Below are 27,172 nucleotides of genomic sequence, written 5' to 3' on the forward strand. Positions count from 1 at the left end.
GACTCAGTTTACTCACCTGTAAAACAGAGGTGGAATACCTGTTCTCCCTCTCCAAGCCTTTGAGCCTCATGTGAGACAGAAATGGTGCCCAGTATATTTATATTTTACCTCTCTCTACCCCAGCACTTAGAACAGTGCTTGGCAATCTCAAACACCAACATTATTATCATTATTATTATTGGGCACAGAGATCCATTAACCCACTCCCCCTCTTGTTCATAGGCTTGAAATGCTGGCATGGTGCCAGTAGTGTGCACAATTCCCTAGGGAGATGAATCCGGGGACATGAGGAGGGGGAGAGCATCTTGGTCGAGAGCAGGGAAAGTTCACACCTCAAACCACGTCCCCCATCTCCCCCAGAAGATGTAGGGCCCCCCAAAAGAAACATGCAGCAGGCTGGATCCACAGAGCTAACTTTATTCCCGACAGAAACACCACCGGCCCGGGCCAGGGCAAAGGAGGGGCCGGAGGAGCAGGAGGTGTGTAAGGGGAGGGGTTCGTGGGGGAGCACCACGGGGTGCAAAATGGGAGTGGACACCCTCCTCCAAAAGGTTCCCCCCTCCCCCCCGCCACCCGTGGAGATAAACCAAGTAGAAAAAGATCGCCCCCTCCCCTGCCCAGATTCTTTCAGACCCCTAGCGGCCTAGAGGGCGGGGGGTGGGGGGGGGGAGTCCCCCGTGTCTCTATCGCGGAGACTGCCAGCGCATGAGAAAGCCGCACCCCTGCGCCTTGCGGGGGGGCGGGGGAGAGGGAGAGGGGGGCGGTCTCTCCAAAGTGGCGGTGCGAAAATAGAGATTTAGAGGTGCCGCCCTCCCGCCCGCCCACCCACCCCCCCGCAGTCCGTCCCGACCCTTGGCCCTCGGGCCCCAAGGCTCACACCTCCGTCTGGAAGTCCCCGTCCGAGGTGTCCAGCCCCAGGAAGGTCCGGTCCCAGGCCGAGCGGTGCAGCTCCAGCCGCTCGCGGGGCCGGGAGGGCAGCGAGCCCAGGGTCATGGCCTTAAACGTGCTCCACGACTGCTGTCGCTGCTGCTGCTGCTGCTGAGGCGGCGGCGGCTGCTGCTGGTGGTGAGAGGATGGCCTCTGCCCTGGGCTGGGCTTCTCCTGGGGGTGGGCCGGGGTGAGAGGGGGCCGAGAGGATGATGAGAAGCTGGGGTGGCCATAGGACCCACGCACAGAGCGAAGAACGGGGCAGCCGGGGGCGGAGGCCTTCTCTTTTAGACACCCCACCATCTCCCCATCACACTCCAAACCTCCCCTCCCACTTTGTCCCAAACCGTATCCCCTCCCCTCTTCCCCAGGGGAGCCCTCCCCGACTGAGAGGAAGGAGCGAATAGGGAGAATTGTCCATTCCAAGAGCTTAGTACAGTGCTCTGCACATAGTAAGCGCTCAATAAATACCATTGAATGAATGACTATCCCCCATCCCAAACCAGCCTCAAAGCTGGATATCGGGTTTCTCGAGTTTCGCTCTCCCACACACCAAAGAGTAAGCACTTAATAAATGCCACCAGTTGATCGTGAAGCAGAGAGAAAATATCCACGAACCGGTCCTGTTTCTTTCAGACCCTGGGGGAGTCCCGAGATTGGGGAAGAGGTCTTGGAGGTCTGGGTGTCAGCAGGCAGGGATTGCGTGCAAGGTAACGGAGAGGAAGGAGGTAGAAGGCCTCGGCCCGAATTGACCCCTCCAGGTGGCAGAAGCCATCCACCAAGACCTTTCGGAGCTAGGGCTGGATTTGGGGGAGAGGGAACGGGGCAGGTGGGCAATGCTGGGGGCAGTGGGAGGGGCACTTACACTGGAGACGCTGCGCTCTGCCCCACCCGACGACACACTCCACCGCTTCTCTCTCTGCCATTGAGGTAGGGAAAAGGAGTCAGGCCAGCCTGGGCATTGGAACCGATGGGCCCCGACCAAGGGCTGGCCCCCGGGATGAGAGGTCAGGAAGGAGAGATGTCAGTGCTGGGGAAACTGCTGAGGCCCCGTAAGGGTTGGCACTGGGGTGGAGGTGGGGGTCGTGTACTCCCCACCCTAGGGAGAAGCAGCATCCTGGGGGTGGCTTGTTAGTAACACCCTCCGATAAACCCTCACCTTGGCTGTGGATGGTCCCCGGTAGTGGTCGAAGGTGTGAAACTTCTGGTTGAGCTCATGGTACAGCTCCGAGTGCCGCTTCCGTGTGTGCATCACCTTCTAAGGAGGACAGGGAGTCGACAGGGAACTTCCCGCTAGCAATAGAAGGGTCAGCAGGGCCCTGGGACCCTCCCGCTGGTGGCAGGAGCCAGCAAAATGGTGGGCAGTGGGGGGAGGCACCGTGGGCATGACCTCAGGGTCTCCCGGGTGGGATCTCCAAAAGAGCAGGGCCCAAAAAGGAGTTGGAGAACCCAGCTGGACCGGGGAGGAGCTGGCAGGGGCCAGGATGAAAAATCTGACGGGTGTCTATACTGGGCCTGGCATCCTGGTTGAGGAAATGGGGCTGAGTTCTCACGTTGAGTTGAATCAGTCATTTATAATAATGTTGGTATTTGTTAAGCGCTTACTATGTGCAGAGCACTGTTCTAAGCGCTGGGGTAGATACAGGGTCATCAGGTTGTCCCACGTGAGGCTCACCGTTAATTCCCATTTTACAGATGAGGTAACTGAGGCACAGAGAGGTTAAGTAACTTGCCCACAGTCACACAGCTGACAAGTGATTACTCTGTGCAGAGCATTGTACTAAGCACTTGGGAAAATACAATATAACAGACATGAGGAAAGCTGTTTCCTCAGATTCTGCTTGGGCCCTTTCCCCTTTTGTCCCTGGGATCGGGTCCCGGCCCCCTCCCTTCAAACCCAACCGGGAACACAAGTTGGTTCTGGGGTGAGGGGCTGGGAGGGAGAGTGCCTCTTACCTCAAAGTCCAGGTCTGAATAGCGCAACTTTTTCCGCTGGGAGGGAGTGAGGGCAGGGAGAAAAAGCCTCTATTACTTTTGGGGGGTAGAAACTTCCGGGAGCGGGGGGAGAGGTCCTTTTACGCGACTTCTGGGAACCCAACCTCACTTCGACCACACCAGAACATGAGCTGGGTCTAACCCCGGGGCTGGGCCCGCGCGGGGGTGGAGAAGATGGCAGGGCAAGTGATCCGGGGCTAGGTGTAAGGCGAGTCACAGAGGCTGCCGGTGACCAGTGGAGCCTCGTCCACCCCCCGGGACCTCCTCCAGTGATCTGTGCATACGTATGCACATGTGCACACCCAAACTCCTCTGCTTCCCACCAGGCCCAAGACCCGTGACCAACACCCTCTAGCCTGGGAGCTCGTCGTGGGCGGGGAATGTGTCCGTTTGTTGTTACATTGTACCAAGCGCTTAGTACAGTGCTTTTGCACCCAGTAAGCGCTGAATAAATGCAATCGAATGAATGAATGACCGCTCTCGCTGATCTAGGACGCCTCTCCCAAGCAGCCCCGCCCTCCAAGGCCCCTTCCCTCTCACCTCCAAGGAGCCCAGCTTCAGGGCGGAGCCGGGGACGGTGCGGGGCATGGTGCGGCTGCGCTCCCCGGGGGCCGGAGCCTGCCGCCCGCTAGCCGGAGGCTGGAAGTGCAGCCCGTACGGATTCTGCAGGGTCTCGTAGGCCTGCGGGGGCGGGGGGACGGCGGGGGCGGGGCCCAGGCCCACGTGGTCCACGGACATGAAGCTGGGGTAGCCCTCGGTCTGGGCCAGTCCCTGGGGCCCGCGCCGGGGGGTCCCCTCGCCGGCCCGGGCCCGTTTGCCCTCCTCCCGCCCGAAGGGCTTGAGGCTGAGAGTCCTGCGGGGCAGCACCGCGTAGTCTCCCTCGGCCCGCGGCTCCGCGCCCCGCAACCAGGCGTAATCCAGCTGGTGCAGGCTGCCCTCCCCGCACATGTACATCGGGCTCACGTCCTCGGGGCGAGCCGGCTCGCCCAGCACCGGCGACGGCCCCTGGACCAGGATGCCCGGGGGCGGGATGTTGCCCGGCAGGCTGGAGAAGCCCAGGGAGCCCTCCGAGCCCACGTGCAGTTTGGGCTCCTCGTCCTCGTCCAGGGACAGGCGGGACAGGGTGCCCGTGATGGTCGACGGGTTGCAGGTGTTGACCTCCTTGAACAGGACTGGCAGGGAGGGGAGCGGTCAGGACGGCGGAAGGGGCCCCGTGGGGCCGTGTGCCCCCGCCCTCTCCCCCTCCCCCGCCAATTGATGGGCTAAATCCAGCCTATCGGCATCCTCCAGGCCACGACTAGCAAAGGCCCCGTCCCCACCCATATCCACTCCTCATACCCTGGACGGCCCTGCAGCTTCCAGGAAGCCTTTGACGAGTGGGGTGCCGGTGGAGGGGTTTGGGGCTTCCTGTCCCCCCCCGCCCAGACTGGCAGCCCGGAAGCCAGATTTGGGGTTTCCCGTCCCCCGCCGCCCCATCCTTGCTCACACCAGCAGGCTGGGGCTCGAATTTAAGGAACCCCACCCTACCCCCAAACAGCCTGAGACTCTCCCCAGTCCTCACCCAGAACCACAGCCTGGGGCTTGGATTTGGGTTCCACCAACCCTCGCCCAGAATAACTGCCTGGGGGCTCGGATTTGGGGTTTACCCCCATCCCATCCCCAACCAGGCCAGTCAGAGAAGCAGCGTGGCTCAGTGAAAAGAGCCCGGGCTTGGGAGTCAGAGGTCGTGGGTTTTAATCGCGGAACCGCCACTTGTCAGCTATGTGACTTTGGGCAAGTCGCTTCACTTCTCTGTGCCTCAGTTCCCTCATCTGGAAAATGGGGATTAAGACTGTGAGCCCCACATGGGACAACCTGATTACCTTGTATCTCCCCCAGCGCTTAGAACAGTGCTTGGTACATAGTAAGCGCTTAACAAATACCATCATCATCATCGTCATCACTCACCTGTCTGGCAAGCAAGGTCCACGTCCTTTTCAAAATCTGACTATAGGAAGGGAGGGTGGGAGAGTGGGGGAGAGGGAGAGATGGGGAGAAGCCCAATGGATCAGGAGCAGGTAAAGGAGACCCCTCACCTTTGGAAAGCCTTGACCAGAGGGGGCTGATGCCACCCTGCCAGCAGAGCTGGCAGGAAGTTATCCTGCGCCTCGCCTCTAGGTACCCACTGGCCCCGCCTGCTCTTCCTGAGGCTTGGGGCAGCCTTCCCCAGGTCTAGGCCTTCACCCGGATGGTCTCACTCCCTGCCTAGCCCTAAGGAACTTCCTGTACCTCCTCCTCCCCCTCCTCTGGGGACTACCATGCCTCTCCCCTCCCCTCCATAGGGACCTGGGGTTGCCCAAAATGGTTGCAGAGCCCTCCAGACAGTGCCCACACTCACCATGATCTGGACCTGCCCGTTCTTACAGGAGTCGGGCGAGTTCTCGTTCTCGTCGCTTTTGCACACACCGATTTGGCACTTCACCACATCCTGGACCTGGGCCGGGCAGAGGGCAGAGACCGATCTTGGAACCGGGGCACCCTCACCCCAGCCCCACTTGGCTTAGATGCAACTCTCACCCCTTGGAGCTCCCAGGTCCAGTACTTGCCCATTGCCTGCATCTCTGGGGAGCCAACTAGCACCAGGCAGACGTTGTCAGAGCTAGGCATCAACGCCGTTTACATCCTCTCCCCTGGGTGGCACAGCTGCCCCTCTTTCTCCCAATCTTCCCTATGCTCCAGCCTCACGCCCTCAGACCTGCCCACTTGAGTGGCTGAGCCTGCCCCCACTTGAGGTACTCAGCTAAGGGGCTCTGCCCTTGTCTATTTCTTCTAGGGGATGAGGCTGGAGGCAGAGAGGATGAAGGAGAGGGGATGGGAGGAGGAAGAGGCCAGAGATGGGGATGGAAGAGTGTGGGGGAGAAGCTGGGGACAAGGGGTGAGGCAGGGGGCAGGGAGCTCTCTGGACTCTCACAGCAGAGTGGGAAGATCCATCATTAACTATGGCATCTATTGAGTGTCTACAGGTTACAAAGAAGAGGACAGTGCTGGACTCTGTGTGCAGGGCGCTGTGCTAGGAGCTGCACTAGGACCTGCCTTCATTAGGCTTGCAGGGAGGTGCAGAGGGTGCCCGGGGGGTCAGGACAGGGGGTGCCTGAAGGGCAGGATGGGGGGTGCCGGGGCACAGAGAGGAGGGTGCTGAGGCAGGGCAAAAAAAGTGCCCGGGAGAACCAGCAGCTGAGGAGTATGACAGGAGAAGCGGGCTGGATGCCAACTGGGCCCCTGCTCTCTTTACCCTCTTAGCCACCACCTTGAGTTGGGACCTCCATGGGTCACTCAACCTCTCCGGTGCCGGGGGAGTGAGGGGAGACTTAGGGAATCCCTGACCGCAGGGCCTCACGGAGGGAAGAGAGGCTGACCCACCAAACAATGCCCCCAGCCACCCCCTCTAACCAATAGGGGTTTACCCCCACCTCTCTGCGGAGGAAGCAGTGGACGGCCACAATGACAAAGCCTTGGGCGGAGTTGAAGATGGCGAAGAGGACCTGGAAGAGGATGGACCGCCGGTCGGTCATGGCCAGGACCGCAGACATCCAGGTGAGGGCCAGCAGCGGCAACACCACACAGGAGCTCCAGAGAGAGGCCCTGGGGCCGGGAGGGTGAGACACGGGGACAGATCAGCCCTCCGGGGTCAAGCCGGCCCTCTGAGGAGCCCCCGCCCCCGTCACACTGCCCAGGGGTCGCGGAGAGCTGAGCCCTGGGCTGCCAGGCCCCAAATGGCCAGGCCAGAGGCAGGGTTTGAGAGTGGGGCTGGGGTGCCTGCTTAGGGGCACAGCTCCATTGCCCACAGGGTGCGCGGACATCCCCCAACGGGGGGCATCGCCGGGGAGAACTAGCCAAAGAGGTGCAAGGAGAGAGGGACACACACAGACACAGAGAGACACAGAGTTGCATCAAGAAAGACTCACAAAGGCCTGGGGACGCAGGTGGGAGAAGGGAACCCAGAGAAAGAGACACAGGGCGGAAAGAGATGTGCAGAGACATAGAGAGACCCCAACAGAGATTCAGAAAAGAGACTCACACAGGGACGGGCAAAGTGTGCACTGCAGGGAGAGACAGCGAGGGAGAGAGACTCGGAGCGAGACAGACACTGAGGGAAGTCCCGGAGAAGGGATAGAGGCTACAGAGACAAGACAGGGAGGGTTAGAGAGCACGGAGGGATGGGAGAGAGGGGTCAAGGGAGGGCTGAAGAAAGGGAAGAGAGATTAACTGAAAATTAAAACAGAAACAGAAACAGAGTGGACAAGAGAGAGGTGGAGGGGAAAGGGGTTGGGGAAACAGCAGGAGGAGCTGGGGACTGCTGGCTGAGGAGAAGAGTCGGGGAGGAGGTGGTCACCCCACCAATCCACTCCCCTTGAACTATTAACGACTCCCCTTCCTGGCCCTCGCCATCCAGCCCACTTCTGACTCCCTGAGACCCGGAGCAGATGGGCCACAGCTATGCTAGGAGTGGGGTAGCCAGGGTCCTGGCACTGCCCAGGGGGTTCTGTCTCCCACCCAACCCTGAGCCTCAGCACGCACTCTGGCCCAGTCACGTGGCTGGCACCAAAACCACACCCTGTTGCTGAGATCGTGCCTCCATTGCCCGATACCCATCAACTGCCACCCTGTCCGGAGTCCCCACCCCCACACCCAGGCCAGGGAGCCCCAGGCTCGGCCTGGGGGTGCAGAGGGAGGGAGCTGATGGACGAATGCCATGCAGGGGCCTGGAGCAAGCAAAGTAGGGTCAAGTAGATGGCATCTCCCCATTTCTGGGCTGGGGCCCCAGGCAACATGATCACCCCACACACTGAGAGCTGGGGGAAGGAGGCAGGAGCAACCAGCAGGCCCAATGGGCACAGCTAATGCCCCCGAGTTCTCCCTGCTCTGCCTGGCCCACTGGGCATCCTTGATGCCCAGTAACACACCTCCTTCCCAGAGCCTGGAGCTCCCTCCCTAGATACGTGCCCAGAACAGCTGCCTGGAGGGATTTAGCTGCGTGGAAGACACGGGCCTGGTTTGGGAGAGTGGGGCCATTCAGAGGGCCAATGGGGCTTCTGCCCTTCTCACCCCACCCCTCCGCGCTCCTGCCACCCTTCCCGGGTCCCACCCCGGGGTGGGACTAACATGGCATTCCGCGCGGCGGCTGTGCTGAGCAGGGGGCTGGGCACCACTCCACAGGCCGCACATGGGAGCAGGAGGCTGGCACAGAGGGGGCGTTCCGGGCTTGGAGTGGGGCGGGCACAGAAACGGGAATAGGGGGTCACAGACGGGAGACCAGAGACGGGGGTGGTGGAGCCCGGGAATGGGGGGGAGGGAGGCAGATGAGAAAAACAGAGAGAGCATGGTTAGTCCAGGGGGGTGGGGTGGGGTCCTCGGGCACTCACAACAGTCGCCCCCACATTCCGTGCCTTTCGGGCAGAGTGGTCCTGCTTTGAGGGGATCACCTCACCCCCTTCTCTCAGCTCCCCTCCCAAGGAAGAGACTCCCTCCCGTGCTCGCCGCCCCCAGTCCCCTCTCTGGGGGGGTCAGAGACCCCTCGCGGAGGGAGAAACTGAGGCTGGGAGTCCAGTATATGGAAGGTGGGGTCGGTAGACCCCAGTGGGAACTGGATGGGGGAAGGAGGGGACGGGAGAGTTGAGTAAGGAGGCCTAGGGGGGCCGGGTGCGGGCGGGAGGGTGGGGGACGTCATACCCTGCCCGCTGCTTCTTGGTTTTGTCAGAGACGCCGTCCCGGGACATGAGCTTGTTGAAGACGATGATGCCGATGAGCATGTTCACCTGCGAGGGGGCGGTAGGTGACGTCCTGGGACCACCTGCTCCTGCCCCCCACAATGACTCGCGTGGGCCCTGGGTCCCTGGGGGTCCGGCCACGATTCCTCAGGGCCCTGGAGGGAGGGGACGTACCAGGACGATGACAGCAGCCGGGCCCACGAAGGCATAGAGCAGTCCCCCCTCCAGAGACAGCCAGCAGCTGGGGAGAGAGCATCCATGGGTGGAGGGAATAGGGATGGGGAGGGGCGAAACCAGAAAATCAAGGGGCATAAGAGCAGGAAATAGTGGGAGGATTATTAGGAGGGGCTGATCCATCCCCCCAAACAATCATGCAAGTCCCTCCTCCTGCAGATTTACTAACTGGGGACCCCCGTGGCAGGGGTAAGGTGTGAAGATTGATTCTAGGCCAGACCCTCTTTTTGCCCACAGCCCCCATAGTGGATCTGAAGTACCCCGGAGAAAATTCCACCACCTCGGTCCCAGCCCCCCAGTGGAACCCTTTCCCGTCCCCATCACATACTAGCTGGCTGTGCCGTATCCCTTGGTGCGAGTGAAACCCACGGACACCGCCACCACGAGGGCGGGCAGACCTGCGAACACAAAGAGCTAAGCGGCTGGGGCTGCGGGTCCCAGTGGGAGCAGAGAACTGAGAAGCCAGGGGCCTGAGCTTCCAGGAGGAGTCGCGAAGAGGGCAACAGAAGCCTGGGGGCAGGGGACTTACCCATGGAGTTCTGGGCTCCCAGGCCTGAGCGCTCCTGCCCTACCCCCCTCCCTGGACTCCCCTTGCCAACCCGGTGCTATAAAGAAAGGCCTGGTCCCATGTTCCAGAGGACACTGCTGCCCGTAAGTCAGGCAGGTGTTCCTAGAAACTCGAAGTTACAGCCTGACACTGCTTAGGGTGAGTCTACCAGCCTGATAACAAAGCCAGCTAGCCCAGGGGGCCTGGCTCCAGATTGGCTCTGGAGGCTCGTATTGCCCCCTGAGCCTCTTTGTTGTCTGGAGGCAATCCCGGGACAACCCTCGACCCTCACGCCCACCCACATGGTCCGCCGCCCTGGCTGGATGGCACTGACCCCAACCGAGGCACAGGAAACGTTTGCGGATGAGGCGTGGGCGGATGCGGCCGATGACCGCCAGGTAAGACTGCCAGGCTTCCGTCAGCACCCAGCAGAAGGAGGACAGGAAGAAGAAGTGCAGGAAGGCAGCGGTCAGGGTACACGCGCCCTGGAACGAGACGGGCTGGCCTGGTGAGACCCTTTCCCCTCTGAGGGTCGAGGGGGGGTGGGAGGCACAGGCCAACCACTCTAGACCTTCCCTCACCCCAGGGCAGGCATCCTCTCCCTTGGAGGGCTTCAGCCCCCTCAGGTTGGCAGGGCAATGGGCACAATGATGTGACTGGCATAACGTCATCAGCAGTCCTAGCTTTTACTCCAGGCCCCCATTGCCTCCCGCTTTCTGCTCCCAGGTTGTCACTCTGGCTGGAACTCTAAGCCAACCAGGGCTGCGCCCAGGGGCTGGACAGCAGTCACCCTCTGGGCTCACCCTTCTCTAGTTGGGAGGGGTCAGGAATGAGGGGTTGGCTCCTTGAAGTCCCATCCCCACTGCCCACCCCTGCTCCCTAGGCAACCATGTCTCTTTTGAGGGGTGTGGGTGTGTGAGATGTGCTTTCTGACATGCTAGTGCAGAGCCGTCCAGGTGCGTTGTGGCCCATTCCTGGCCCACTGGACCCTGTCTCCCCTCCTTCCCTGAACACCACTCATGCCAGGCACTGCCAACGAGTGCTGCCACCCAGCTCCTCCCCTAGGCCTAAGCCCTGCAGAGCGCCCACGCCGGCCCGTGCCCACGCCCAGCACGACACAAGCCTGGTGACACCAGCACATGCACGCGGCATCCGGGAGAGGCAGGGAGGCCACCTACACAAAGACGCAGTTGGGTACAGACACAGACTCACACCCAGCGTCAGAACCACGGGGGGCTACCAAACACCTACACTAGACACACGCTCACGTGCGCTCACAGAATCACACAACACAGACCACCCACAGAGATTCAGACGCACACGCCTATCAACACCACAGACCCGAGTCAACCCAGGCGACACAGGCACTAGCAACTCTTGGTGTTCCAATACCCAGAGCTGCCATCCCTGCAGGCCAGAGAGAGGATCAAGGCAACCTAAACCCAGGCAGGCAGAACACACCCAATTTCAGTGTTCAGAGTCACATTGTGTAATCATACCTGCAAACACAGTCACCTGATGTGTTCGTGCACAGTGCAAGTCCTCGGAACTGAGGGGAAACTAGTCCCACAAGCCCACAGGCACTAGAGTGCCAACCCCACACCATTTGCCTGTGGAGATATTCCCATGGTGCCCAGCAATGCCCAGGGTCCAGATCACCACTTTGTCCCAGGCCTGCCCTGATGCTCCTGGAGCCATATGGATTGGCCCAAGCCTCTCCGTTACGAAGCGCAGACATCCAGATGGTAGTAGCAGCTCCCAGATGTCCCCATTCTAACCACAAGACATTTTTCTGGTGCTAACACTGACACCAACCCTCTTCCTTCCACTAGGCCTGGGCAAGGTGGCCCCATAACCCAGGCTGCTGCCCCCAGTTTCCCACCTTCGGGGCCAACGTGGGCAGGACCCATCCAGTACAGTGGTGAAGTTGGACATAGAGTCCACAAGAGGGCATGGGGCACCACTGACCTTACTCAGCATCTGTGATTGCCCCACCAGAATCAGGACATTGGATGCCAGGATGGAGGCGCAGAAATTAAGTAGGATAATGGAGCGTTCGGATTTGATGAACCTGGTGGGGAGGAGGGCAGAATGGACATGGGAGTACCCGGCCCCACCCCATCCATCCCAGTGGGACTGATGCAACCAAACCCACCCTCCAAGAGCAGGGCCTGGTCTCTCTGGGCCCCAATATGCAGGGAATTGTGTGTTGAATGCCCCCACTGATGTCACCCCCACTTGCCAGGACAGCACCCCTTCAGTCTCACCCTCAACCCCACCACACCTGATGAATCAAGACCCCCAATTCAGTGAGAGAAGCCAAAGATGGGGAGGTTGGCCAGAGGCCTCAGAAAGGGCTTCCCGCTACCGGGAGTCACTAGGAGTCACTGGCCTGGGGGACGAGGGGAGAGGGAAGACCACCTCCGTCCCCTTGTACCTGCCCAAGCACTTACCTCCAGAAGGCGGCATAGACAGCCATGAGGGTGAGCAGAGCCATGCAAGAGACGGCACAACCGATCATCAGGGGCACGGAGGGAGTCCCCGATGGGTCCAGGGTCTGGGGCGGAGAGAACCACATGACGTCCGTGGCAGGGGGCACCAGGGAGCAGGGCGCAAGAAGAAGAGGAGTGGGGTGAGCTGGGGTTCCTCTCTCAACTGGACCAGGAAGGGGCTGTGGGAGGCTGGGAGGGGAGGGGGAGCAGGAACTGAGGGGGAGTGATATATTGCTGAGGGAGATGCAAATGGATGCAAATGAGATGCAAATATGAACTTTCGAGTAATGGGGGAGGCTCCAGAGGACAAGTGGGAGCTGGTACTTGGGAGCTGCTGGGGCAAGAATGGCATAAGGGGAAGAGAGAGGGCAGCCCTTCCCTCCCTCCTTCCCCCACTCCCTCTGCCCACTTGAACCAGGTCTGCAGGCATGTCCACTGCCCTCACCAGATCTTTGGGCATCTGGGCGAGCACAGCGAAGGTGGAGAGCTGCTGGCACTGGCAGCGGGTGTGGGCCGCGTGGCTTTCCAGGGTCTGGCAGCTCTCGGTATCCCAGTGCCCAGAGCTGGCATCCCTGTGGGGTAGGGGTTGGGGGTAGGGGGATGAATGCAGAGACCAGTAGAGACCCAGGGCATGAAAGAGAGGAGAAAGAGAAGCAGGGGAGGAGGAAAGAGATGTTTGTTCAGGACCTCGGTCCCGGCCCTGTTCCGGACACATTGGGTCAGAGGGGTGCTGGGTGTCCCGGTCCCCCGGTCCCGGCCTCGTTCTGGACACTGCCCAGCCCCCCTGAGGACAGGTGACTCCGGGGTCCCATCTGAGAATGCTGGCTGGCACCATGGGCGCCCTGACAGCCTGGTACCAATGGCAGGTTCCTGCCAAGCAGAAAATAGGGTGGATAAATATAGATTCTGAGGGACAGGGATGGGTGGCCAAGCCAGGCACTGACCCGGTATTAAATAGTACCACTACTAATAATAATGGTATTTGTTAAGTGCTTATTATGTGTCAAGCACTGAGGTAGATAGGGTACAATCACATCTGACCCAATCTCTATCCCACACAGGGATCACAGTCTAAGGAGAAGGGAGAATAGGTATTTAATCCCCATTTTGCAGATGAGGAAACCGAGGCAGGGAGAAATGATTTGATTAAGGTGCCCGGAGGCTGGCCCTGAGTAGCACTGCCAATCCCCACCTCAATCACACTCAAAGTCGTTGAATCTGGAGTCTCTTTGCCAATCGCCTAGGCAACCCGTGGCATCCCAAACCCTAGGAGAGGCCCCCGTCCTCAAGCCCGGGGCCTCTGCCTTACGCCCAGACTCACGCTTTGCTGTAGTCCCACGTGGCACAGTGAGGGTCCGAGGTGCCCTGAGGGTGAAGGGAGAGAGGGTGGGGTGAGAAGGGCCCCACTCCCCTCCTTCCACCCATGTCCCTCCCCACCAACTGAGCAGCCCCATGGGGTAGAAAAAAACAACCATGGAAAAGGACTGGAAGAGAGAGGGGATCGGGGCCTGTGAGGAGGAGGGGCTGGGGAGACCAGGCTGAGGGGGGCCTCTGAAGTGAGAGCACAGAGCCTGACAGCTAGCTACACCTCACCTACCTCTAGCTGCCACCTGGAGGGGAAGGGTGGGGGACAAGGAAGCAGGAACGGGCTTGTAGGGGTATGAGCAGGAGCAAGATCGAGTGTTTGTCGACATCAGGGGAGTTGGAACTTTATAAGGGCGGGGGGAGACAGAGGGAGGTTCCGAAGAACTGTGTAGTACAGTGCTCTGCACACAGTAAGTGCTTAATAAATACGATTGAATGAACGAATGAATGTGTAATAATAATAATAATGTTGGTATGTGTTAAGCGCTTACTATGTGCCGAGCACTGTTCTAAGCGCTGGGGTAGACACAGGGGAATCAGGATGTCCCACGTGGGGCTCACACTCTTAATCCCCATTTTACAGATGAGGTAACTGAGGCACAGAGAAGTTAAGTGACTTGCCCACAGTCACACAGCTGACAAGTGGCAGAGCTGGGATTCGAACTCATGACCTCTGACTCCAGAGCCCGGGCTCTTTCCACTGAGCCACGCTGCTTCCCCTACACGCTTCCCCTACATGGCAAGTGTAGACTTGCCATGCCACCCCCAACCCCCAGGGTCCCGCCCACCGGGAGTCTTAATTACATTGACCACGTAGGAGAGCTCCACGGTGATGAGGGGCTCGGTGGGCTTGGTCGGGGGTCGCACCGTCACCGTCAGCACGCGAGAGCTGACCGCCAGAGGGGGCCTGGAGAGAGAAGGGCAGGTGGGGCAGAGCATATGTGTCGATGGCATGTGGTGTGGCATATTGGGGCCCAGATCTTGCTCTGTCACGGCTATTCTGGGCAGAGGAGGCTCACCTGGGCTGGGGCAGAATAAGCCCCAGAGTCCGGTACAGAACGGCACCGATCACAAAGTAGGACGATTCGTCGGCCTCTGGCGGAGAGAGGGAAGAGGTCATCCTGACAGGGGGCCGGAGGATGGGTGGCCCCGGGGCTCTGACCCCTCCTCCCGACGGGGTTCCCCGGAGGGAGAAGGAAGGTTCAGAGACAGTGGGCCCGTTTTTCCCACCCCACAGATTCCGAGCCTCAAGGCCCCGGGGCCGTACCCGAGGAGGCGAGGCTGAGGACTTCCTTGGGCAGGAAGAGCCGGTCCTCGGAGTGGCGGGCCCAGTCCTTCATGCCTCGCCGGCCCCGCATGGGAAACGTGATGTCGCTGGAGACAGCCGACACCGGCTCCCGCTGGATGCTGATCACTGCGATGGGAGGGAGCATGGGCAGAACACGGCAGAGACGCAGGGCCAGAGAAACGGAGAGACAGACAGACCCAGGGAATGACGAGTCTCCCCACCGGACCCCCTTCCTACCAGTGGCAGTAGCCCCCTTCCCCAAGCTCGGCCCCTGCCCTGGGCCCACCCCCACGCCTGCCCCTTGCCCCTCATACCCAGGTTGTCGGTGACGATCAGGGAGCTCTGGAAGGCCTTGAGGGCATCGCCCACCAGGTGGATGAAGTCCTCCACGACCCGCAGCAGGTGCACCGAGCCCGGGGTCACCTGCAAGACACCACCGGGAACTGGGAGGGACACTGGGGTCCGGGGCCCTGGCATCTCTGACCAGCAGGGTGTGGTGCGGCGGGGACCCTCCCCAAGCCTGCTTCAGGATGGAGCTCTGGGCCTCCCCCCATGTCTAGCTGGGCAGCACTGGGCCCTCACGCACCTGCTGGGCATCATCCCACTTCTCTTTGTTCTCTGCGTCCACCATGTAGCTGACCACCTGGAAGAAACGCTGTAGGGAGTGGGAAGGGGGAGAGAAGGGTGAGGATGAGCAAGGAGAGGGGAGGCAGGCATGGGCCTCTCGGCCACCCCCATCTTTGCCTCCTCACACGGAGTACCTGCCGCTTCCCCTACCTGTAATTTAATGACCGTTTCCCCCGTTAGACTGTCAGCTCCTTGAGGGCGGGGTTGTGTCTATCGACTCTATCGTACCATCCCGTCCCAGGGGCTTAGCCCAGTGCTCTGCACATAGTGACCACCACTGATTGATGGATTCATGATGCCCAGTTGGCCTCAAGAGCCAGTACCAGGGTCCACAAAGGACCGGGTGGGGTAGGGAGCCCGGCCAGCACCCTGTGCCCAACCTGCCCGCCGGCCCCCGGGCACCTGCACGTCGTCAGCGGAAGGCACGTAGGTGGCCCTCTTGAAGGTGTCGGTGACGTTTCTCAGGATGTCCACCGAGAAGAGCAGGTCGCCGCTGTAGTAGGTGCGGCGGGTCAGCAGCTCCAGCAGGCTCCGCACCACCTGTGACATGCCTTCGCCCGCCAGCATGCGCTGCCCCTTGGCCAGATGCTCCCGCAGCTGGTAGGGGGAGGGGCGGGGAGAGGGAGCCGAGGCTGGGCAGGGTGCCAGGGGCCGGCCTCCACCACCCCACCCCCACCCTGTTTGCGGGGTCCTGGGCCGCTCCACCCCCCTTCGCCCTGCTATCACGCCCTGGATCCCACCAGGGCTCTCCCTGGAGGGGTCGTCCCAGACAGTGGCCGAGTCGGACAGAGAGAAACAGGCGAGAAAAGGCAGAACCCCAAACCGAGAGAGGCAGAAAACCCACACCCACACTCTGCTGCCATTCCCGCCCCAGAAACTTGGGTGCGTCAGGCTGCTCTGCCCTCCCTCCCCATCGCCGCTGCTGCCCCCATCCAGGGGCGAGGGGGCAGGCACGGTGTGCACCTACTGAGAGATGTAAGTATCGGTACTCGTGAGAGATGCAGCGGGCAAAACTGGGCAGCCCCCAGTAGGCTACTCCCTGGGCATTAAGCAGGCAACGGCGGCTGGCAGACCCTGGAGACGGGAAGAGGCAGGCACTCGACCACAACTCCCTTCACCCACCCCCTGGGACTCTTGGGAGCGGCAGGCAGGGGGCTGCTGTGCCCCGTGGGCCCAGGATGAGGAAGGGAGAGATGTCGGTCAGGGACCTGGGTAGATATTGGGAGGGGGCGTGCCCCCGGGTGTTCAAAGGTCACCAATAGGTCACTCACCCGTGGCATTAGGGGGGCACTTGTTGTAGATGATTTCACCCGCCGCTGTCTTCTTCCAGGTCATCAGCATCACGTACTCGTCTTTGCACATCTCATAGAAGGCTGCAGGAGCAGAGGAGCGGAGAGAAGGAGACGAAATGGTGGCTGAGCCCTGGGCCCGAGTGCCCACCCCCCTGCCCCCGGCCTGGGTACCCTCTGCCCACCCTTTCACCCGCCGACCCACCTCGGGGGCCAGGGTCCCCGGCAGGCAGGTACCTGGGCACTTCTTCTCATTGCAGGTCTTCACCTCCTCGCCCGTGCCCTCGCAGGGGTAGCCCTGCACCCCCGTGCCCTGGCACATGCGGAAGCGGCGCTGCCAGCCCGTGTCGCACGTCTTGGAGCACAGGCTCCAGGGGTTCCAGGGACCCCACTTGCCATCGGCTACGGGGGAGGGGGAGAGGGAGACGGGCCCGGTGATCGGGAGGGGGGGGCTCTGTCCCCCTCCCACCGGAGGACTGCTGGCTCCCTCCCCTCCCACTCCTCACCCCACCCCTTCTCCCTCTGGCCCATCGGTGGCCGACCACTGTCCGCGGGAGCTTCTGGGCGGGGAGATGGGCACCGGGTGGCTCCAGTTTCACTCCCCCTTCCCAATCTTCACACTCTCGAGTGACATCTGGGGTCCCCGGGGAGACCCGCCCATGACCCCCCGCCAATCCACCCCTTTGCATGGGAATCGTCCCCCCGATTCTCACTTGGACACTCGGGGTTGCTGCACTCGCGGGCATCGGCGTGGGCGCCCTTGCACTCGCCCCAGCCGTGGGCTGCCACACTGCACCGCCGGCTGCGCTGCTGGGTCCCATTGGCGCAGGACACGGAGCAGCGTGTCCACGGACCCCACTCCAGCCACTGGCCCTCCACTACCCCGGGAGACACAAGCACACAAGACGGAAGGGTTAGCTGGGCCGGAGGGAGGGGTGCGAATGGTTGGCATGGGGACAACAGGGCAGCAGTAAGGAGCTTGCTGGAGATCCTGGGCCTGAGGCTCTGCCCTCCTTGGATCTGGTCCTGTGGTTAGCTGAGCGCTGGTCAAGGGGAGGGGGCCTCTTCTCGGCCCAGGAACGGGCAAGACCTCCATGGCCGTTGGCCAAGCCCGGAGGATAATGGCAACCGGCTCCACCCGCCATCAACAGTCCGGCCCCCTTTCGCCACCACGCCCGGGACCCTGACTTCTCCCTGCCAGGGGCCAGGATGTTCCCATGCCCCCTGGCACCAGGAAGCAGGGTGGCCCGGGGCCCAGGCTCCACGAGCCAAGGCGGACAGACCCGGCAGCGCTGGCTCCTGGCCGGCATGCTCAGCTGATGCCATCGGCCCCAGCCCTGCCCCTGATAAGACTGTGCCCTTCCCTTCGCCCAGCTCCAGCTGAGGCTTCCTTAGCTGGGGGTCCCGGCCCAGGCTCCATCACCCTTCTGCTCTGGCTCTGCCAACCTCAATATGCCCGCTTTGCCGGCCCCTCGAGGATATACAAAATCACTGCAGCCGCCAATGCCCACTGAGTCCGGTTGCCGTGGGGAGCGGGGAGCTTTTCCCCTGGGACGGCTGAGCCGTCAGGCAGCTCCCAGCTCGTTCCCCGGGGGGGCAAAGCAGGGCCCGAACCTCTGAGTCCACCCCCCAGTACCCAGACAGGTACAGGGTTCGAGGCGACCTGCTCTCGGGACGACACCCCCGGAGCCGACGGCGAAGGTTGGCAATGCTAATGGGGGTGGCAAAACCTCAAGTCCTCCACGCAGACTCCGGCGCCCCTGCCAGGTTGGGGGCTCCGTCCACCCCCTAACTCGTTCGTCCTCACTCCGGGGAGGGGGGAGAAGGGGTGGGCGGATTGACCGAGCAAACCCTTCACGTGCTCGCTCGCTCTCTCACCCTTTCCTCTCCTCTGCCCCCCCCCCCCACCCACCCCCCCGCTCTCCAGAGCCCAGGGAACCCAGCCCCCCGGCTCCGGCGCCCCTTCGAGACCCGGAGCGGGGCCTGCGGAAGGGTGGTGGGGTGAGGGGCACGGGAGGGGGGTGGGCGCTACTGACCGGGACAGGCGGCGAGATTGCAGAGCCTAGTCTGCAGCTCAGGACCCTGGCAGGCCTTCCCGCCGTGCTGGGGCGGCACACAGCTCCGCGTCCGGCTCCGGGCCCCCCGCCCGCAGGTGCGTGAGCACAGGCTCCAGGGCCCCCACTCCTCCCACAGGCCGTGAACTGCAACACAGCACACAGCGGCGGCATCACCCCTGCCCCGAGCGCTCCGCTGCCCCGCTCCGGGCCCGCCCCGGGCACCGCCCCTGGCACCGCCCCGGGCCTCCTCTCCCCGCCTCCGCCACCGCCCGGACCCGCCGGCTCCCATCAATCAGGAAGGGCGCCTTGGTCGCCGCCGCTCCTGATCGGCCGGTGGAGAGTCCATCCCCGGGCAGGGTAGTGGGTTGAAGACCAGGGGTCTCCCTGGCCCCTGAAGGACATCGTCCCGGCCCTCCCTCGCCCCCTCCCATCCTCCCTGATCAGAGGCCACCTGCAGTTCATCCTTCAGCCGCCCAAGGAGGAAACTGGGGCCCAGAGCAGGAAGGAGAGGATAATAGCGCTTAGTACAGTGCCTGGCACATGAGTCTCCACCCCCCTCTAGACTGTGAGCCCGTTGTGGGCAGGGAATGTCTCTCTTTTTACTGCATTGTACTTCCCAAGCGCTTGGTACAGTGCTCTGCACACAGTAAGCGCTCGATAAATACGAGTGAATGAATGAATGAAATACCAGAGAAGACCAAGGGAAGGAGAGGCTGGGGCGGTGGGGCCTTGGTAGACTGCCAAAGGGTAAAGGGGTTCTCGGGGTCCCAGGCAGTGAGCCCCTGCTCAGGGTAACCTCGTCTATAAGTACCACCCCCGGGACTCACTCCCAGGGCATGGGGGTGCCAGAGTCAGGGGCTGCAGTTGGGTCCCTCCAAGCTCCCCAGACACGCCTTCCCCAAGAAACCCCAACCAAAAGTCGATGAGAGATCAGGGAGAGAGGCGAATGCTTTCCGAGGGGAGCTGGGTGGGTGGACCCACAGACCGTGACCCTGGTACCCACGAGAGACGGACAGACAGGCACGCATTGGGCAGAGACAACATCTAGAAGGGGGACGGCATAGCAGGACCAGAGTAGAAAGGAGGATCAAAGGCAGAAGCAGCCACCCACCCACATAGATGCACACACACACACTGACGTGTGCACATTTGGGGACACACACAGATTCCCCAACACTCCGGACATGTGTGCACATTCAAGAACACACACGGACACCCCAACACCCCGGTCCTGTGTCCACACCCCCACCCTCTCCAGGGACACCAGTGAGTAGGCTGTTGCCCTCGCAGGATCACCGGGCTCTGGTCAGAGGGGACAGTGTGTGGCTGGGGAGGACTGGACATCAAGCAACCTCTGTCCACAGACCCAATCCTTGGGCCGGAGCCCTGGCGGAGAGAGGTGGGTTGCCTGGAGCAGTGAGGGCTGGCAGGCAGATTGGCACAGGAGGTACCTGGGCAGGTGGCGGTGTTGTTACAGGTCCGGGCCTCTCGCAGGGGCCCACTGCACAGCGTCCCATACGGGGAGGAGACGCACGACCGTGTCCGCACCTGCAGCCCCTGCCCACAGGTCAGCGAGCACACGCTCCACTGCGACCACTCCTCAGCTGCTGGGTCTCCTAGGAGAGAGGGACACGTGTTGGGGATGGGATAGGGCATAGGGGACTCCCCAGAGCCCAGCTGGCCTGGGGGTGGCCGGGAGCGGGGCCTCTGATGACTGAGGGGTCACTTGGGCCAGGCCTTGTGGCAGTGGGCTTCCCGGGGCTACCCCTTCCTAGTAGCACGGCTGTGGAGCTCCTAGAGGGGGCATGTGGCGGCTGTTAATGATGGGGGGAGGCCTGGTCCTGCCTTTTGGGGGGAATCAACAACACTCTCATTGTCAGGTCACTGGAAAATGGCCCAGGTGAGGGCAGGAGGGAGGAGATGGGGGACTACCTGGCCTAAACAGCCCCCTACTAACCCCTTCTCTCCCCGGACCGAGGAGCTGCACTCTCCTCCCTGAAAAGCTCCCACACCAGAACCTGCCACCCCTCCCATCCTCCCCAGGCACAGTCTTGGGCCCCCTCTGCCGGATGCCCGTTCCAAGTTTGAGCCCTGGTAAAAAATCTGAAGTAACCCACCCCTTGGGTTTCCCTCCAACAGCAGAGCAGCCCCCTACACTCCCTCGGAAGGGACCGGGTAAAGTTGGGAAGACAAAAGAAAGAGCCCAAAAGCTCCCCCAAAACTCCTTCTATCTCCCTTATAATTTCCCTAGAGCTCCTCCAAGTTTCTCCTGAAACTCTTTAATAGTTCTTTGGTACTATTCCCCTATGACTTACCCACTGCTCCCCTGACCAACCCCTTAAGACTTCCCAACAGTTGACAGACGGAGAGACTTTTGGCTCTTTGCTGAACAAAACTTACTCTCCTCCCCTGTGGAAGGGGGTCGGAGGGGCAGGAGTGGAGGAATGGGCTGGAAATTAGACCCCGGACCCTGCCACTGCACAGACACACCTGGACACAAGCATGGACAAGCACGTTGCCTGACATGTTCCCACACGCAGACCTATGGGGCGACATGCCAGGACTCGCCGCCGCGGCCCAGCCCACCCTCATCACCGCCAGACACAGACTCGTTACCTGTCTGTGCCATATACACTCCCGGCTCGTCTGCCGACCTGGGCCACTGGGTTTTCACCTTCAGCTCCTCTTCCGGCTCTTCACCTGCAACACGAGAGGCTGCTGAGCCGGGATGTGGGAGGGTGAGTGAGGGCTGAGGTTGGGGACGGTCCTGGGGATGGCTTAGGCCTTTCAGGGCCGACACTCACCTTACCTCCAGCCCCACAGCACTTATGTACAAATCCTTATACTCTGCAGCTTCCACTAGCTATTTTAACATCTTTCTGCCCCCTGGAATGTAAGCTCCTTGAGGGCAGGGATCACACTTACTAACTTTTCCGAACTGCACTTTTGCAAGCATTTAGTCCAATGCTCTGCCATAGTAAGTGTTCAATAAATAGCATTGTTTAATTCCAGAGGGTTTCGAGGAGGCGGTCTTTGCTGAGAGTGATTACTGCTCCTGCTTCCCCAGGTTTGATGGGTCAGTTCCTGGGCTGAGCCCCTCCACTCTGCTCTTTTTTTTCCATGGTATTTGTTAAGCACTTACCATGTGCCAGTCACTGTACTAAGCACTTGGGTAGGTACGAGCTAATCAGGATGGACACAGGCCACATCCCACATGGGGCTCACAGTCTGAATTCCCACTTTACAGATGAGACAACTGAGGCCCAGAGATGTTAACGACTGGTCCAAGGTCACAGAGCAGACAACTGGCAGAGCCGGAATTAGAATGCAGGTCCTTCTGTCTCCCAGACCGGTGCTCCATCTAATAGGCCATACTGCTTCCTGGCCACCGGTCCCACGCCCAGCAATGTGGCCCCTCCCCACCTCCTGGGGAGCCCACTGGAGCTGCCTCCCCTCCCTCAGGTTCCTGGGTGCCACCCCCTCTCCCCACCTCTTCCTGCTTGGTCCTACAGCCCTGTCCTCCAGCCCGTTCATTCTGGGCTCCAGCAGCCTCATGATGCTGCAAAGAAATTTTGCAGGTGCCTCCATGCCCTGGGCATGGAGCGCCCCCATCAGCCCCACAAAGGTCTGAGGAGGAGAGGATGAGGGGCAGGTACTCCAATTCCACTGATAGGCCAGGTACCAGAAGTACTGGCCACAGCACTTAACACTATAACACTAATACTATCATTATTGTTATTATTATTATTATTATTTAATGCTAACATTAGAAACACATCTCAGCCTGGCCAAAGACCTCTAGCCAGCTCACCAATGGCTTCCCACCACCCTCCCCTGAGTTGGCACCCACCCAGCTGTGGCACCCCTCGACCTGGGCACAACCCACAGTGCTCCCAGGAAGTAGCTCTTCCCCTTCATCATAGGTCATTCCTCCAAATTTCCACCCCAATGATTTACAAGTGCTGGTCCAGGTAGTGGAAAGGTGGCCAAAGTCGGGGTGGAGAGGACAAGCCTCTGTCTCCCAATCAAGCCCCCCTCTTCCTGTCAGGTACGATTTCATCATCTGGCTCCCCTCTTTTAGAGAGGGAAACTGAGGACTGTCCCCAGACATCCGAGAGCCCAGGTGCAACATGGCTCAGTGGAAAGAGCCCGGGCTTGGGAGTCAGAAGTCATGGATTCTAATCCCGGCTCCGCCACTTGTCAGCTGTGTGACTTTGGGCAAGTCACTTAACTTCTCTGGGCCTCAGTTACCTCATCTGTAAAAAGGGGATGAAGACTGTGAGCCCCATGAGGGACAGCCTGATCACCTTGTGTCACCCCAGTGCTTAGAACAGTGCTTTGCACATAGTAAGTGCTTAACAAATACCAATATTATTATTATTATTTGGCTTAATCCTATGGAATGGCCCCTCACCCCCTGCCTTGTCTCCCACACATCCTCTTCCTACAAAACTGCTCTATCCCCCAAAAGAAACCTCTGATCTCTTAACCCCCTCCAACTTTCCAAAGTCATCATGCCCCATTTGGCATCTAAACCCAAACTACCTTCTCTCTATGCACAAATGTGTGCTCTCAACACTCCCCACTCCACTGAATTCAACTCCTTCATCCCCCGTCCCCCTCTGTCGATCTCGTACCTTCAACCTGCAGTCATGGATCACCTCCACAATACAGCTGCTCTTTGCTCAAGCCTCTGAGCGCTGCTGGCAGAAATCCAGACACCAGGCCGACCTCATTCATCTCAAGTTCATCCTCATCCGCTTTAACTCTGCCCTCTCCTCCACCCAGCAACAATACTTCTCCATCCTTATTGATTCGCGTGCCCATTGCCCAAACTGGCTGTTTCAGACTCTATTCAACCTGCATAGTCAATCTGTCACCAAATCCTGTCAGTTCTATGTTGACAGCACCTTTAGAATCTGCCCTTTTCTCCCCATCCAAACGGCTACCATGCAGATCCAAGCACTTATCATATCTTGCTTGAGTAACTGAGAAGCAGCTGAGCAGCAACATGGCTTAATGGATAGAGCAAAGGTCTAGAGTCAGAAGGACCTGGGTTCTAATCCTGTCTCTGCCACATGTCTTCTGTGTGGTCTTGGGCAAGTCACTTCACTTCTCTGTGTCTCAGACACCTCAGCTGTAAAATAGGGATTAAGACCGTGAGCCTCGTGGGACAGGGACTGTGTCCAACCCGATTTGCTTGTATCCAACACAGCTCTTAGGACAGTGCCTGGTACACAGTAAGTGCTTAACAAATGTTACTGTTACTATTATTATTCACCTGAAACATTATCCATCCATGGCTTCATTGACCCTGTCCTCTCCTGGTTCTCCTATCTCTCTGACTAAACCTTCTTGTTCTCTTTTGCAGGTTCCTCCTCTGCCTCCCACCCTCTGAAAGTGGGGAGGTCCCTCAGGGCTCAGTTCTAGGTCCCTTTATAATCTCTGACTACGCCCACTTCCTTGGAGAACACATTCACTCCCATGGCTTCAACTACCATCTTCACACAGATGATTCCCAGATTTACCTCTCCAGCCCTGACCTTTCTCCTTCTCTGCAGTCTCGCATTTCCTCTTGTCTTCAGGACACTTCTAACTAAACATGTCCAATTAAAGACGTCTCACCTTTACACCCAAATCCTGGCCCTCCTCATCAATGTAGAAAATACCACTACCCTTCCTAACTCACAAGTCCGTAACCTTGGCAGTATCCTCGTCTCATCTCTCTCATTCAACCCACATAGTCAATTTGTCACCAGATCCTGTCAGTTCCACCTTCACAATATAAACAATTTCCCTCCATCTTTTCATACAAACTGCTACTACACCGATTCAAGCACTTTATCATATCCCCTTGACTACAGCATCAGCCTCCTTGCTGACCTCCCTGCCTCTTGTGTCCCCCAATCTGAGTTCATACTTCACTCTGTAGCTCAAATCATTTTTCAAGAAAAAGCAAGAGGAGCAGCATGGCCTAGTGGAAAAAGCCCAGGACTGAGAGCCAGAGGAACTGGATTTTAATCCCTGCTCTTGCCTGCTGCGTGACCTTAGGCAAATCACTTCACTTCTCTGGGCTTCATTTTCTCCATCTCTAAAATGGGGATTAAGACTGTGAGCCCTATATGTGTCCAACGTGATTAGGTTGTATCTACCCCAGCAATTAGTACAGTACCTGGCATATAGTAAGTGTTTAACAAATACCATTAAAAAAAAAAAAAGTCATGCTGGGAATTCAGGCCCAAAGGCCAAGAGGGAAAAATCAGGCTCCTCCCACTGTAGGGGCCCTCTTGAGGTCATTTTGTCCATCCTCCTGCTTCCACACAGGAGGCCCTACCCCAGCTTTTATGCGGGCACAGGGTGGGAAGAGGGAAGACCCCACACCTTCCTTTAACCACTCATCCCAGCATCTTCTGTCAGGAAGTTCTTCCTTATGTCTGATCTCAATCCCTCTTGCTATTCCAGGGACCTCAGAGAGTTGCTTAGACTTTCTGGGGTTTGGCCCAGGGTCTCCCTGCCTGGTCCAGCTCCAGAGAGGACAAGGGAGAGGGGTCATAACCCCCAGAAGCAGTCCGAGGGACAGCTGAGAGGAGGGGAAGGACGGCCTTGGTGTGGGCCCCCCTCCTTATTGCTACCGCCAGTGGGACCGACCGGTGGTGAGGCCTGTTCTCAGCCCCAGGAAAGTACAGGCACAACACTCCTAGAGTGCCCGAAAGCCCATGGGTAAGGATGGCATCCACTGCCACCTCCAGTGTCCCACGCCCCCACCCCCTGGCCAAAGGAAGCAAGGAATAAGCTACTGGTTTCTTCCTCCCCTGGATCTTTTCTCTTCCTTTTTTCTCCCCCACTTAACAGATTGCTGCAGCGAGATGGCACGAATTTATGGCTCAACTCACCAAAAATAACAAGAGATCCATCAAGGGCAGTTTGCGTGAAATTAACAGGCACCCATACACTCTCATCAAATGCACTGGGCTCGAAGGCAGGCCTAGAAACCACTACATCACCTGCCCCACCCCTGTGCCCCCCCTCAACCCCGACGAAGGCTCAACTCTGCTCCCCCTCCATCCTTGCTCGTCTCACCCAGCCTCTTCATTTCCCTCCTCCTCCTTCTTCTTTTCCTTCTCCTGTTCCTCTTCTCCTCCTTCCCTGGGCCCGCCAGCTCAGCAGAACACGCCTCAGCCCCAGCCTCCCTGCTACAAGCCATCACTCCAGCGATCTGTTCTACTGCAGTCACTAAAGGAGGGGGCAGGGGCTTAGGCTGGTGGGGACACAGTGAGCAGGCACGGCAGTGCCGGCACACCAGGCTTGGGGCCTGGCGAGTCCTGGCCTGGTTCTGTCCATGACTGGCATCCCTCAAAATCAGGACCAGCTTCACCTCCATGCCGATGGTACCCAGACTGCTCGCCCACTCTCCCTCTTACCCACAGCAATCCAGGGTGCGCCTAAGCCAGGGGGGGCCAAACGCAAATGTCTCTCATGGGATGGCAGCCATCATAGGACCCTGGCAGTGTGGTCCCCAGAGCTGTATTCTCCCCAATGCTCCCCTCAACCTCCCCACCACCAACTCCCCCTCCCACAGCTATCCTTGCTACTGCACCCCAAAACACTGTGGCATCTCCTACATCCCACCCTCTCCTCCACTCTTGAGGTGCAAGTGAATTCCCCCTCGCTGTAGAGAAAAACAGGTTCACAGAGGAGCAGGAAATCACCCCAGTAGGGGTGGAGGGGAGAGGAGAGGTGCTTCTCTCTCCTCTGCCTGCACCCCATCCCGGGTTCCAACAGAGCCCCCTCGGAGAGGGTTTGGCACCGACCCTCTCCGCCCCCACCCCAACACAACACACCTTCCTGCTCGGCGAAGCGCATTTTCCTGCTCACAATCTGTCAGCTGAAAAACGCCAGTCTGGTCTCCCCGCTGCCGGTACAGCTCTCCAGCTGGCCTGGCAGGGCCCGGGGGCGGCAGGCGGGCAGGGAAGGGGGCGGGGGAACCGCCCGGGCCAGGCCAAGGGCTTGGCGATGACGATACCACCACGCAGACCCGGCCTGCCCTGGACCCGCTGGGGACGTACGACTTGCAGATGCTCTCCACCATGGGGAACCTATGGCGCCGGATACCCACGATCCCGCTAATTGGCACTAATCTTCCCGATGATGGCTCTGGGCAGAGGAGGCCAGAGCAGAAGGGAAACGGGCGCTCTAAGTGCCAGAGGCACTCGGCGGACCTGTCTGACAGGGTCCCTCCTGCTTCCGTGGGCAGCACAAGGAAGTGATGGGCACCTGGTGGAGTGCCAGCCAGACGGGCAGCCTCTCCCAGGCCCCTCCCATTCCCCCACAGAGCCTCCAGGCCCAGGGGTGCCATTCCATCTCCCCACTGTGCCAGCTAGACCAGGAAGAAAGACTGGGGGGACTAGAAGAGCAGAACTGGCCACAAAGGACAGAGGAAGGGAAGAGCCTACCCACTTAGAGATGATTGACAAACCTCACACCCAATCAGAAACAGATATAGTTATCGCATCACCTTCCGACCAGGAGTCCATCTCCTGAGGGCTGGTTATCCTTAGTCTTATCGACCAACTCTCCATTCTGGGACCAAGTCCCCCGAATCAA

At 59.8% G+C, this 27,172-nt stretch overlaps 1 protein-coding gene across 10 annotated transcripts in view; it reads right to left on the reverse strand.

The window, feature by feature from the left end:
- Positions 1 to 397: 397 nt before the first annotated feature.
- The window catches only part of ADGRB2 (adhesion G protein-coupled receptor B2), a 42,175-nt gene continuing 15,400 nt past the window's right edge, over positions 398 to 27,172 (reverse strand). For 2 of the 10 annotated variants that reach the window (XM_029081218.2, XM_029081219.2), the window contains exons 3-32: positions 21,185 to 21,268; positions 20,020 to 20,184; positions 18,548 to 18,712; positions 17,225 to 17,389; positions 16,749 to 16,913; positions 16,494 to 16,595; positions 16,190 to 16,296; positions 15,625 to 15,819; positions 15,182 to 15,250; positions 14,910 to 15,018; positions 14,575 to 14,721; positions 14,327 to 14,402; positions 14,112 to 14,214; positions 13,264 to 13,307; positions 12,388 to 12,514; positions 11,904 to 12,007; positions 11,419 to 11,521; positions 9,785 to 9,935; positions 9,232 to 9,301; positions 8,844 to 8,910; positions 8,632 to 8,717; positions 8,065 to 8,163; positions 6,372 to 6,543; positions 5,300 to 5,395; positions 4,870 to 4,909; positions 3,463 to 4,094; positions 2,884 to 2,919; positions 2,087 to 2,185; positions 1,793 to 1,846; positions 398 to 1,101 (exon numbers count right to left, since the gene is read on the reverse strand). In XM_029081218.2, the coding sequence (XP_028937051.1) occupies positions 874 to 1,101; positions 1,793 to 1,846; positions 2,087 to 2,185; positions 2,884 to 2,919; positions 3,463 to 4,094; positions 4,870 to 4,909; positions 5,300 to 5,395; positions 6,372 to 6,543; positions 8,065 to 8,163; positions 8,632 to 8,717; positions 8,844 to 8,910; positions 9,232 to 9,301; positions 9,785 to 9,935; positions 11,419 to 11,521; positions 11,904 to 12,007; positions 12,388 to 12,514; positions 13,264 to 13,307; positions 14,112 to 14,214; positions 14,327 to 14,402; positions 14,575 to 14,721; positions 14,910 to 15,018; positions 15,182 to 15,250; positions 15,625 to 15,819; positions 16,190 to 16,296; positions 16,494 to 16,595; positions 16,749 to 16,913; positions 17,225 to 17,389; positions 18,548 to 18,712; positions 20,020 to 20,184; positions 21,185 to 21,268 (3,860 nt within the window). In that variant the 3' untranslated portion in view covers positions 398 to 873. Of the gene's footprint in view, positions 1,102 to 1,792; positions 1,847 to 2,086; positions 2,186 to 2,883; positions 2,920 to 3,462; positions 4,095 to 4,869; positions 4,910 to 5,299; positions 5,396 to 6,371; positions 6,544 to 8,064; positions 8,164 to 8,631; positions 8,718 to 8,843; positions 8,911 to 9,231; positions 9,302 to 9,784; positions 9,936 to 11,418; positions 11,522 to 11,903; positions 12,008 to 12,387; positions 12,515 to 13,263; positions 13,308 to 14,111; positions 14,215 to 14,326; positions 14,403 to 14,574; positions 14,722 to 14,909; positions 15,019 to 15,181; positions 15,251 to 15,624; positions 15,820 to 16,189; positions 16,297 to 16,493; positions 16,596 to 16,748; positions 16,914 to 17,224; positions 17,390 to 18,547; positions 18,713 to 20,019; positions 20,185 to 21,184; positions 21,269 to 27,172 lie in introns of those variants that run through there. The other 8 variants (XM_029081222.2, XM_029081221.2, XM_029081223.2 and 5 more) reach the window with 8 other exon arrangements.

The sequence above is a fragment of the Ornithorhynchus anatinus genome, chromosome 16, assembly GCF_004115215.2.
Source record: "Ornithorhynchus anatinus isolate Pmale09 chromosome 16, mOrnAna1.pri.v4, whole genome shotgun sequence".
NCBI lineage: Eukaryota > Metazoa > Chordata > Mammalia > Monotremata > Ornithorhynchidae > Ornithorhynchus > Ornithorhynchus anatinus.